We start from the raw sequence: 12,896 nt of genomic DNA, 5'->3' as shown, positions 1-12,896 counted from the left end.
AGTTCTAAAGGCAAAATGGGATCCAACAGGGTACTAGTAAGGTGTGCCTAATAAAGTGGCCGATGACTGTATATCCACTAAAAGACTGTTCATGCTCAAATGAACATATTATTTTTATTAGTTATGTTCTGAAATTAATTTAAAAGCTGAATAAATAAATATAAATTTACACACATTTGCACAAATAAATTAACACTCAATGATGAGCTCAAAATCTGTAGAAATCTATGGATTTCTGTGCATGCAGATTCCGTGTATCATTAATTATTCCTAAGATGTCATTTATGCACAGTATTTCTATGGTTTAAGTAAGCTGACTCACTGTTATAAATGTTATTATCATATATATCAAATGATTATAGCATCTTTTTTTTTTTTCTTCCAGCAGCATCCATCATGAATCCCATGTCACATCTATACTACAAAAAGAGCAGCTACTCTCCGTACCGGGACCGAATCCCTCTGCAGATCGTCCGGGCGGAGGTAGAGCTCTCTCCAGAGGAGCGTGCGTTCCTTTCGGCTGTGGAAAAGGGCGACTATGCAGGAGTCCAGCATGCACTGCGTGAGGCTGAGGTCTATTACAACATCGACACGAACTGTGTGGATCCACTTGGCCGCAGTGCACTATTAATTGCCATTGAGAACGAAAACCTGGAGGTGATGGAGCTGCTTCTGGATCATGGAGTAAACACTGGAGACGCTCTGCTCTACGCCATCCGCAAAGAAGTGGTGGGGGCCGTGGAGCTACTGCTGTCCCATAGGAAACCCAGTGGAGAGAAACAGGTCGGTTTGCGCATTGAGATTTTTGTTTTTCTGCGCTTTAGGATATGTTTACATAATGATGTACTTAACCCTTTGATGCACAAGCTATAAAATAGATATAGAAAAAATAGTAGTGCATCAAAGGGTTAAAAGCAGAACAGAAATTTCTTTGGGTTGCTGTGAAACAATGTTCCTTCACACACATTCATAAAAAAACTCACAACTAAAGTGTTGATACATGCATTCTAAGCCCATAGATGGCGATGTCACTTAGTGTGGTTTATTTATAAACTAACTTGGAGAGGATCACATGCTTATGATCAACACGGCTAGCAGCTCATTAGCTCTGTAATCAGCTCTATTAGATGATTACGGAAGCATTATAAATAACCAGAGTTTTCACTCCAGTTATCTTCATCTTAAAGACCCCCCCCCCCTCTACTCTCCACCCTTTTCTGATAGGGTGACACAGTGGCCCAGTGGCTAGCACTGTTCCTCACAGCAAGAACACAGCCGGTCCAACCTCCTATTGGGCCGGTCGGTGTTTCTGTGCGGAGTTTCTATGTTCTCCCCGTGTTCACGTGGGTTTCCTTCGGGTTCCCCGATTTCCTCCCACCGTCCAAAAACATACACCATAGCCAATCGACTAAACCAAATTATCACCCAAGTTTACACTTCTTACACGGCGGCAGCAGGGGAGTTTTCGAGACCTACCTGAGATCGAACACCCCTCTCGCCCTTCTAATGGGAGGGAACCCCGGGCTCGAGGATATTTCAAGTTCAGGGCTCTCTACCGGGACAGCATGCCAATTACACTTTATTAATTATCAGCTAAGTGATAACTCTTGGATGTGCAGATATCTGTTGACTAGCAAGTTTCTGCTAACAAAAACAAAACTTTATTTTAAGCCCCTGTCAGATCAGTTGTCGGTTACGAAAGTGATTATTGTGAGATTATGTGATTTTGTCTTGATAAAATCTTGACTTGTCGTGGGTAATAAATGTGGCAGACTACACGTTGCTTTAAGATCAGCCATGCCATGATGTCCATAAAGAGCGTTATTTCCAGCAACAGTCACAAGTGTTGCAATAACAATATTTATATCTTATTAATTTCAGTGCTTTTTTATCTTATGTCAATCTCAGTAAACACTCATGCTTGCTGACAACTAGGCCACATTATTTAAGGGCATTTGTTATGACATTGATAGGATCAAAGATATATTTCCTTTTTAATATATTTGAATAAGATATTTTCTTTTAAACCTTTTAAATGCACACTGGGACACTTTTTGTTTGCGTTTATCGTCAGCATTTTATGAGACGTTTTTCCGGATTCAAACCCAAGCGATTTTTACTGGCGTCAAGCAGAAGAGTATGCAAAATCACTCGTTGACGTTAGATGGCGCTACACAACTTTAAGCTTCTGACACCCCGCTTATAACAAGAAGAAAAGGAAGAGAGGAAGTTCACATGCTTGTTAAAGTTACTGGTGACTCGAACAAGCATGTATGGTTCAAGTAGCAGCTTCAGCTCTAGCGATGAAGAAATGATTATTGTTTACAGAGCAATAAACAGCTCCACGTTCGTATCACCTCTGGGCATCTTCTTCAATGTGCGCTCACGTTGACAGTTTTGAGCTTGCCTCCAAGTGCTGTTTACTGTAACTTCAGCAGGTCTGTGCACGTGAACAAAAGTGCCAATCTGATTGGAGGAGAAGGTTTTGACGTGCCGTATCATAACAAAAAAACGAGCATGAGGCGTTTCTTTAAAAATGACGCTTTGTGCCCGCCGTTTTGCGCGTTGGTGTGCATGATCACATTGCCGCCATTTATTTAGTTTATTTAGTTTATTTATTTAGTTTATTCTTAGTTAAATGTCAACAGAAAACGCGAGCAAAAATTGTTCTGGTGTGCACGGGCCTTTAATGTTTACTTTCCTGCCATGGGTTGATTAAACACTCCTAGCCTAAATAAAATTAAAGTGAAATATTCACAGTTTCAGAGGAGCCTATAATAAACAGTTTTCATTTTTAATTTAATTAGTTTCAATATAATTAGTTTAATCAAGTAATTTGAATAAGCAAGACAAGCTTTTACAATGTATTAGCAGCACTGAACGTGTTTCCAGATTACCTCGGAAGAACAAACTCAGTTGGAATGCTAAGAGAACTAAAAAAAATCATTGTGAGAATGGAGATGTCTGCATATTTGTGCCAGTCTGTCATTGAAAATTGCTTAAAACAATTTGATATTTTAGAGAAAGTAGTTAAAGTTTGCATAACGAATGATTGATCCTATCCACCCGAGACTCACCCATAAGTAAATATGCAGCCTATTTTTTTGATTACCTGACCCACGAATTAGCGGCAGCACTCACAGATATAAATAAGAAATGATGTGCTCTTATTGTCCAGTGTCACGCACAAAGTCGTGAAGATCAGAGAAAAAATGCCCACGACGCTTACATGCCATTTGTCTCTTACGACTCCCCATGACACCATATGGCAAGGAAATCATGCCGAAATCGAGACAGATTCGTGTGATCTGACCAGGGCTTTAGACTTGTTTTTTTAAACAATATTTTTTTTTTTTTGTGTAAAAAAAAATTACTCTCCTTCTTGTAAAAGTGAAAATGAAAGTGAGCCATGGATCTTTGCGGGTGGTCTAGTAACTCTAGTACACATTTATATGCTGTATTACTAAAAGGATCATGTTTTTAAGGTAATAACATCATAAAATATGATGACCGACCTTTAAAGTTTAATTGTAATATCTTAATAGCAGCTTTAAATGTAAATAGGTTGTGACAATATGATGTCTAATATATAATAAGGGTCAATATGACTGCTATGTTTAACACTGGAACTGCCGGAAATTACCAATCTAAGATTTTATAGCAGATTCTGATCTTTTAATTATGATAACTGATCTCTGGCTGATTTGGATTTGCAAATCAGATTAAGATATCTGGAGGATTTGATCTGAGACGATTACGGCTTGTGTGGTGGTCTGTGTTTGTTGTGAAGAACAGATCTATTGATTCTCAAAATCATGATCATCAATGTTGCGATAGGCTGCGGCAGCAAGACAGCAGAATAATTACATCATCTGATTACTACTCAATTATCAGCCATGTGAGCAAAATCACATACAATTGGTTGTAAATTAAATGGTTGGTTAGATGATAAGCAGTAATTATCCACAATTGTTGTAGGCTATCTGTACAGGCTTTAGACTTTCATGTGTCGATTTTCGTTTTAAGAGTGGATTTTTCATGTGGCATAATACAAGTTTCTTATGCCCAATCCCAATTCTACCCCTTATCCCTTCCCCTTACCCCTACCACTCGTTTTGCGAGTTCTCGTGAAGAGGTAGGGGTGTCCCAATTCTTTTTAGCTTCAAGGCGTAGGGCTAACGTTAAAGTTAAACTCATGTCTGGGAAACATCCACACACACTCATTCACACTCATACACTATGGACAATTTAGCCTACCCAATTCATTTAGCCTACCCAATTCACCTGTTCCACATGTCTTTGGGGGAAATTGGCACATCCGGAGGAAACCCATGCGAACTGAGGGAGAACATGCAAACTCCACACAGAAACGCCAACTGACCCAGCCGAGGCTCGAACCAGCGACCTTCTTGCTGTTAGGCTACAGTACTACATACTGTGCCACTGCGTTGCCAAGTAAGAAGTTTATGGAGACAAATGTCATAATTAATTCTAATTAATAGCAAGATTTGCACCCTAAAATAAAGTGATACCTAAAAAACGGACTCAGTTTTGAGAACGAGTATTTGATCCCCAGTCCTGTTGGAACACGGTACATATAGGTATATTGTTTGCTTATAGATTATATCAGTGTCTTGCTACTTATGCAACGCCTAATCTGTGTTTGTGTGCACTGAGTGAATGTCTGTGTTACCGAGCAGTGCAGGTGGGAACTGTTCATATTTGTGGTTGTACTCTATGTGCATGTGTTCAGATGAGTGGGTGTTCCAAAGCTAATAGAAAAGATGAGATGGCAGAGATTTATCTTTCAGATTTGATTTTCACCTCACGTAGCACGACAAATCTTTATTGGATTGCATTTTGTTATCCTCTAATCTTTCTCTCATTCAAGGGTAAGATTAACCTGAAACACTTGCATTTGCTTGCATTGTTGTAGATGGCGTTTTTGTGGCATGCTTGATTTCGAAGGCAGTGAAGGATGAAGGAGAGCGTAACTTTGAGTTTTACTAACATACGCTGAAAAAGGCCATGTGACAGCACTATTCACAATGAACCGGGGCTCGATTTGTGCGACCCGGTGCCAGAAGGAAGCCGCAGCACATAAAAGCTATCACTTTGAATTTATCAGCGCTGGAGGTTATGAATGCCCTTTTTAAAGCAATAGAATCAATGATGCACACAGAATCACTCTCTTCTTCAGGTGAATAGCTGATGTAAGGCCAAGCTTGAAATGCAGAATCTGCAGAAACTCATTAAATTACTTCTTTTTTCTTTTCTTTTTTTATATATGCAGCAATTCAGTTTCATTCAAGTCTTCACTTAGAAATGCGCCATATTACTAAACTTATTTCAGTTGTGAATTGTGGTGCATTAAGTAATCTGCAAACTTTTAGTGCATGAGTTTTGTATTATCTATTAATTTAAAGGTACAATATGTAAGATTTTTTTTCATTCAATTATCAAAAAAAAAAAAAAAACACTAGAACAGTGTTATTTTGTATTTAAAGTACATTCTAAGAATGTTCAAATTCAGAGAAATAAGCTATTTTAACTTGTAAGTTGTTAGGCCATGCTTATGGCATCATAGTGTACACACTTGATTGCTGGTTGCAGTTCATATATTGGCCAGTAGTGTCGCTAATAACAAGGGTTTCTGAGTTTCACACAAAGGTTTCACGCTGTACAGTGCACAGCATTATTAAGTACACTCCATTTTGACAATGAACATTTTTATCCATATCTCAGTAAATATAAGTCATAAATTTTGGTTCATTTGAATCAATGAAATATGTTTATTTAAAAATATATTTTAGTCACAGAACATCTTTAGATCTTTATAATACATTTCAGTTCATGTGAAATATTGGGGAAAGTTACAAACTACAAAATTTCAACAATTTTATGCATTTGTTTCTCTTAAATTTTGCTCTTTTTCTAATTTTTACTAACATAAAAATTTGGTTATACTAATTTTAGACTGTTATCATAAGTTGTTTTGTTCCATTAACTCCAGATTTGGTTTCAGTACTCTATAATCTAATATATATGCACAAATATTATATTGTATTGCCTCCTATTAAAAATATGACTGTAAATGAGAGATTTGTAAGGGGGTACTAGCATATCACAAAATACAGAAACTGTTAGTTAACAAATATTTTTTACAGTGTTAATATATCTTCAGTATACCTTTCTTTGTGTTCAACAGAAGAAAGAAACCAGCTTGAAACAATTGGAGGATGAATACATGATGGCAGAATTTTGGGTTGAACTATTCCAGTCAGTTTAATAGACAGACAAAGATGTTGGCTTAAAATGCAAGTGTTTATGTGTGTTTTAACATGTATGCAATAGTAGAAGTGTTGAAGTGCATAAACAGAACCGTAAACCTAAACTTAACATAAACGATAAACGTATCTCTTAATTCTGATTGGTTGATTTGAATGTTGTTCCAGGATCAACAAAGCTGGTAATCCAGGAACATGTCCTACTTGGTGAAATCAGGTTGGCGGAATGGACATGCACTAACAGTAACCTTAAGCTCCTCTCTTCACTAAAAGTGTACCCTTAAACCACAACAAATTATAAACTCATTAAGTCCTCTAATATCTGATTAGTAAACAGTAAAAGTCTCCCCCCCTTTCTCATCTGGCTCAAAAACACATTATAAAACACTCAAGTCTTACATTTACTCTTTCCATTTCCATGCAAGGCATACTAGAAAGTCTCTGCCCAGTTTCAGTGATGCAGTATTACTGCCAATGACAAATATTCACGCAGAAGATTAATGGATTGAGTAAACTTCTGTTTTAAATTTAAACAGATTGCATGCAGTAAAAATAAACTGCCAGCATGTTGACGAATTGTATTGCATTAGCGTTTTTAATTATGAGCAAGCAGGATTTTTTGGAGTGTTTAATGGAATATCTTGACATTAACATAATGTCAACCTAATTTCATGCTATCCCCCTAAAATTAAAAATATTGGCTTATTTGGAATGAGCTCTTCAATATGTCAGTCCTGTATTTTAATATGTAAACACAGAAATAAGGAGCTTGTCAGGTTTTTTTGTGCTTGCAAGTGTATAATGTACTGTAACTTTGAATGAAGGCTGCTTGATATTGGAAAAATCTGACTTTGCGATATAAATATAATATCTCCAGATAATTTGAATTGCTCTATTTAGAAAGTTTTGTTAATTTAGATTGACTAAAATGATCTAATCTTTTTCTGTGTGGTGTATCTGCATAAATTTTGATAAATTACGAGCAAAAATAAATAAATAAATAAATAAACTGTGCTTTATGATTTTCAGGGAGGTCTAACAGTATTCAAATACAGAAATTGAACATTGAAATGTAATATAACAGTGTCATCATTAAATAAATAGCTTTAAAATACCTTTATCTTTTATTATTCTATAAATAATTCAATCCTGCGATGTGACTATTGCAGAAACACACACTGCGATATTGATGCTCAAACAATAAATAGTTCAGCCCAACTTTGAGCAGTAATAATCAATAATATTTGAATTTTTTACACTCTGAAGGAGTTACAAATCAATGTTTAGATAATTTGTTGCTTTGTTTATAATTGTATTTATATATTTTTTTTTTTGGGGGGGGGGCTTTTTTCCTTTATTAGATAGGAGACAGGAAGCGAAGTGGGGGAGAGAGAGAGAGGAGGTAGGGAAATGTCATCGAGCCGGGATTCAAACTCACGACGCCCTGACGTGCTATTGCACCATATGTCAGCACGCTAACCACTAGGCTATTGCGCCAACATTTAAATACATTTTGAAGGCTAAACCATTATCCCTAAATGAAATTTTAAAAAATATTTCTCAAGTGATGGGAGCACTGACATTTTTTGAAAAAGGATTCAAATTTGACAGGAGTGCTAATAACTTTGTCTTTAATTGTATGTTTTAGACAGCCTGATCTCACGAGAAAACGTAAGTATTTTACGTTTTGGCAGTTTAGTGGCTAATTCGTACGAATTCGTACGAGTTCAGTCGTAAGAAAATGTACGAATTTAAAAAAGAGGCGTGGCACCTAACCCCACCCCTAAACCCAACCGTCATTGGAGGATATGCAAATCGTACTAAAATGTACGAATTAGATCGTACGAATTTGTAGCCACTAAATGAAAAAGTTGTGAATTGCCGTGAGATTGTGTTGGTTTTAGACGCTTTAGATGTTATATAAGGAATTAATGTTTTTCAATAGACGTCCCAAAGCACAGATGTGCTCAGCTTAATTATTTTGTAACTCTTTTATCATTGTGCTACACCTTGACTGATTTCCACAGCAGCAGTACAGATGTTTATTCAGCTCCAGGTAGCTTTGCTTCTCCCCCTTGCATTAAACACACACGGTTTGACAACATGAAGTACCACATCACTAATGCTGTTCACAAGAGAAGCCCAGGCTTTCTCTACTTTTAATGTTGGAGCGAACAAGCATTAGGGGAAATAAAGCCAGTGGCGAGGTTTGTTGTTTTGCTTCATTATTTGGTTTTCTAAAGTGAACTCCGGTGGTGCAGATACATCAAGTAAGGCTGTTGCGGGCAGTGCCGTGGGGCCTAAATTGGCATCAAGCCCATGCACCGTGTGCCCGCCGTTTGCAGAGCATGGGCTATTTTGCATTGCTATCGCTATAGCAACCCTTGCAGCCACTTGGGAGTTCTGGGGGAGGACTGTTATACTAATGGACTGAAAATAAATCTCAAAATAAAATGCGTTTGCAAACCTCACTTACTCACTCGCTGGCTTGTAACACCACAGGACCACAAATCATATTTCCATAATGTTCTCCTGGCTTTTTATGATGGGATTGAGCATTTTGGTTTTATAAGGGCACTTATAATTGGATTAATGGTGGCGTGCATATGATATGTGTTTAAGTGTGTGCCTCTGTGTTTGAATAGACTCTAGACTCGCAAATGGAAGTAAACACACAAGGTTAAAAAATAAATAAATTAACAAATGTGTTTAAAATATATATTTCAAAATGTACAAAAAATGTATTTGCTAAAATATATTTGAAAAAATATGGTCACATAAATATATTTTGTACCAATACACTATTTCTGTATTTCTAATTAGTTAATTGACTAATTCTAAGAAAGTACATGAATGTAACACTGGATAAAATTGTTTACTTGGTTTCTAAAATGTTTAAATTAAGGAAAATAATTTAATTGTAAATTTTTTTGTTGTATATTTTTTGTCAATCATTTTGAAAATGTATGTTATGTAAATTAAACAAAAATATAAAAAGATAAAAAAGGTTGCATTTATACAGCAGTTTAACGACATAATCGCGTATATAAAAAAAGAAAATCAAACATGGAGAGGCAAAAAAATTCTTTTGTATAAGGAACTACTTTCTTCCGCCATTCATTCACATCTGCAGCTGACATCAGAAATGCAGAAACCGTTGCTACATCACCAAAGTCACTTTAGAGCCAGTATTGAAATGCCATCAGTCTGCAGAGATTTCCCAGTATTTCTCTTTTGCAATCATGATATCACAATAATTAACCCAGAAAAAACCAAGCCAAAGCAAACACTACCAGATTACTGTGGTATAAATACAGCACAACCACATACAAAAGCAAGAGATTGACTTGTAATGTCACTTACCAGTTTTATAATGATTTAGCTGTGTGTGCAAAGTTTTTCCTCTCCTATGGACTTATTATGCAGTCTCTGTTGCCATCTTGTGGCAAAACGTTAACCCCTTTTTGCTCCGCTCAATGACCGCCTAATGGCTGTCAATGCGCTGAATCTCCAAATTATAAATATTTTAAAAAGGTGCTATCCTTATAAATAAACTGCATAGTTGCAACCTAAACAACTACATTCTTGCCTAAAAAAGGCTCAAAAGTAAGTTATGTTGTCCAACAGCTGCAATATTTGTCAAACTGTAGTGAGCTTATTTATCTGCTGTCACTCTGTGTGGGCGGAGTAATATCAATGGAGGAAGAGGCTGTATGAGTGCTGAGGTTGCAGAGTATCAACCAATCAGATTCGAGAACCAGACAGAACTGTGTGTGTGTGTGTGTGTGTGTGTGTGTGTGTGTGTGTGTGTGTGTGTGTGTGTGTGTGTGTGTGTGTGTGTGTGTGTGTGTGTGTGTGCGTGTGTGTGCGTGTGTGTGTGTGTGTGTGTGTGTGTGTGTGTGTGTGTGTGTGTGTGTGTGTGTGTGTGTGTGTGTGTATATGTATATATATATATATATATATATATATATATATATATATATATATATATACACACACACACACACACACACACACAGTTAAAGTCAAAATTATTAGCCCCCTGTTTATTTTTTTCCCCAGTTTCTGTTTAACGGAGAGATTTTTTTCAGCACATTTCTAAACATAATAGTTTTAATAACTCATTTCTAATAACTGATTTATTTTATCTTTGCCATGATGACAGTAAATAATATTTAACACTTCTATACAGCTTAAAGTGACATTTAAAGGCTTAACTGGGTTAATTAGGTTAACTAGGCAGGTTAGGATAATTAGGCAAGTAATTTTATAATGATGGAGTTTTCTGTTGACTATTGAAAAAAAAATTTGCATAAAAGGGCTCATAATTTGGTCCTTAAAATGGTGTTTAAAAAATTTAAAACTGCTTTTATTCTAGCGGAAATAAAACAAAGAAGACTTTCTCTAGAAGAAAAAAAACATTATCAGACATGCTGTGAAAATTTCATTGCTGTTAAATATATATATATATATATATATATATATATATATATATATATATATATATATATATATATATAAATATATACCACTGTAATCAGTTGTACATGTTATAATCTTAATTATATAATAATACAATCATCTGTTACTCTAATCAACTTTAAAATGCAAATTTTCTGAATTTATTGTTATCTACATGAATGGATCAATAGATCTCATCCACATTATATTGTGAGGCTGGAAATGTGTTTTACTGACCCACAAATACATTTTAAAATATATTTTGATTTAAAAATTATATTTAATTCAGCCTCACAGTTACACCTATATTCAGCATACATTTTAGCCAGAAAATAGTTTTACTGTATGGGTTGAGAAATTAGACTGGGATTCGTGAGTGATTGTGGATGTGATTGATGAGGAGAAAAGGTACAAATGGGGTGAAAGACAGACAGAAGGAGAGGTGAAAAAGAGGAAAGGCTCTGATTGGTTTGCGGTTCATCTTCCTGACAGGGTTTCTCTCCCTCCTCGGCAAACAGCTGCAAGGACAGGGTGATATATATATGCAGAGCTCCTCCATCATCACTTGTTTTTCTGTTCACTCAAGCTGTAAACAGTGTTTCGCTCCTGTTTCATCTTCCAGACTCAGGGAGGAGTGAAGGCAGAGAAGGCGGAGCTTAAGACTGTCTCGCATCACATCTTCTGGAAGCTTCTGTGCTTTTAAACATTTCTCGTTTCTGTCAAATTAGCATTTCTTCTGGAGATATGAGGCAAATATAACGATCCAGTTTTAGCTGCTGTCTTGGGCTGAATCAGAGCTTCAAACATTTACCAACTTGTACAGTTTCCCCCTGTCAAAACACATTTAAAACAAACAATACATTTCTAAATAAAAGATAAAAAGTATCTAAAATGTGATGTTTTTTTTCTGAAATTGAGATTCTTAAATTATTAGACTCAAAAAATCTTTGTTGTTTGTTCAAACTACTTATTTAAAATGAGCTGAATCAACACAATTCTTGATTTTTTTGGGGGGGGCAACTTTTTTTTTTTTAACTTCAATCCACTTAAACTTGAAAAAACAACTAATTTAATTCCTTTATGCTGTCCCAACACAAATCGATCATGTGGAAACTTTTTTCATTAGCTGAATAAATACACTTTTTGTTGATGAATAGTTTGCTACAACAATTTAACAATCTAAAATTTTGAGGGTTCAGAAAAATCGAAATAGTGAGAAAATCACCTAATAAAGTTCCAAGCAATGCATATTACTAATCAAATAAGTTTTGATACATTTACAGTGGGACATTTGCAAAAATCTTCACATGGTCATTGCTTAATATCCTAATCATTTTTAGCATAAACGAAAATTCTGTAATTTTGACCCATATAATGAATTGTCTAAAATGTAAGTATGCAATATAAGTTTTGAGGTCCAGACAAAATAACTGACAAGATAAACAGTAATGTATTAATTTTACAAATTATAAAATTTATTTCATAAATTAACAAATTACATGCATACACATATTTTGTGATTAATTTTTTTGTTCTTTCCTGGTTATTTCTGCTTTAAATTGTATTATGGGACCATTAAGGGCAACTTTTAACCTTTAATAATTAAAATAATAATTAAAAGTGAGATATTGTCTGGGTTGGTGATTTATACTATGGTACAAAACCCTTGTAATAAACTGCCAGGGCTGCAGGCACAGTGGGTTGCATGTTCGCCTCACAGCAAACATGCCACTTGTTCGAGCCTCGGCTGGGTCAGTTGGCGTTTCTGTGTGGAGTTTGCATGTTCTCCGGGTTTCCTCCGGGTGCTCCGGTTTCCCCCACAGTCCAAAGACATCCGGGACAGGTGAATTGGGTAAGCTAAATTGTCCGTATGATGTGTATGGATGTTTCCCAGTGATGGGTTGCAGCTGGAAGGGCATCTGCTGTGTAAAACATATGCTGGATGGGTTGGCGGTTCAGTCTGTGATTATTAAGGGACTAAGCCGAAAAGAAAATGAATGAATGATCTGCCAGTACATTTTCTGTTATTTTACAGAATTATTCATCTATGTATTTTTTCTAATGCCTTATTTTAAAATGCTAAAAAGTTAATAAAAGTCATTTGTTATACTGCAGAGTTGAGTTTTTAACATCAAAAGTGGACAGAGA

At 35.8% G+C, this 12,896-nt stretch overlaps 1 protein-coding gene across 17 annotated transcripts in view; it reads left to right on the top strand.

Annotated features, from left to right (window-relative positions):
• Window positions 1–12,896, top strand: part of trpc5a (transient receptor potential cation channel, subfamily C, member 5a) — a 146,338-nt gene that overhangs the window by 46,670 nt on the left and 86,772 nt on the right. For 10 of the 17 annotated variants that reach the window (NM_001441823.1, NM_001441824.1, NM_001441826.1 and 7 more), the window contains 1 exon segment: window positions 389–783. In NM_001441823.1, coding sequence (NP_001428752.1) covers window positions 397–783 — 387 coding nt within the window. In that variant the 5' untranslated portion in view covers window positions 389–396. 17 annotated transcript variants of the gene reach the window in all.

Source organism: Danio rerio, chromosome 1, assembly GCF_052040795.2.
Source record: "Danio rerio strain M-AB ecotype USA chromosome 1, GRCz13ab, whole genome shotgun sequence".
NCBI classification, from domain to species: domain Eukaryota; kingdom Metazoa; phylum Chordata; class Actinopteri; order Cypriniformes; family Danionidae; genus Danio; species Danio rerio.
Note: the sequence above shows the minus strand (reverse complement) of the source record. Positions and strands in the feature narration are given on the sequence as shown.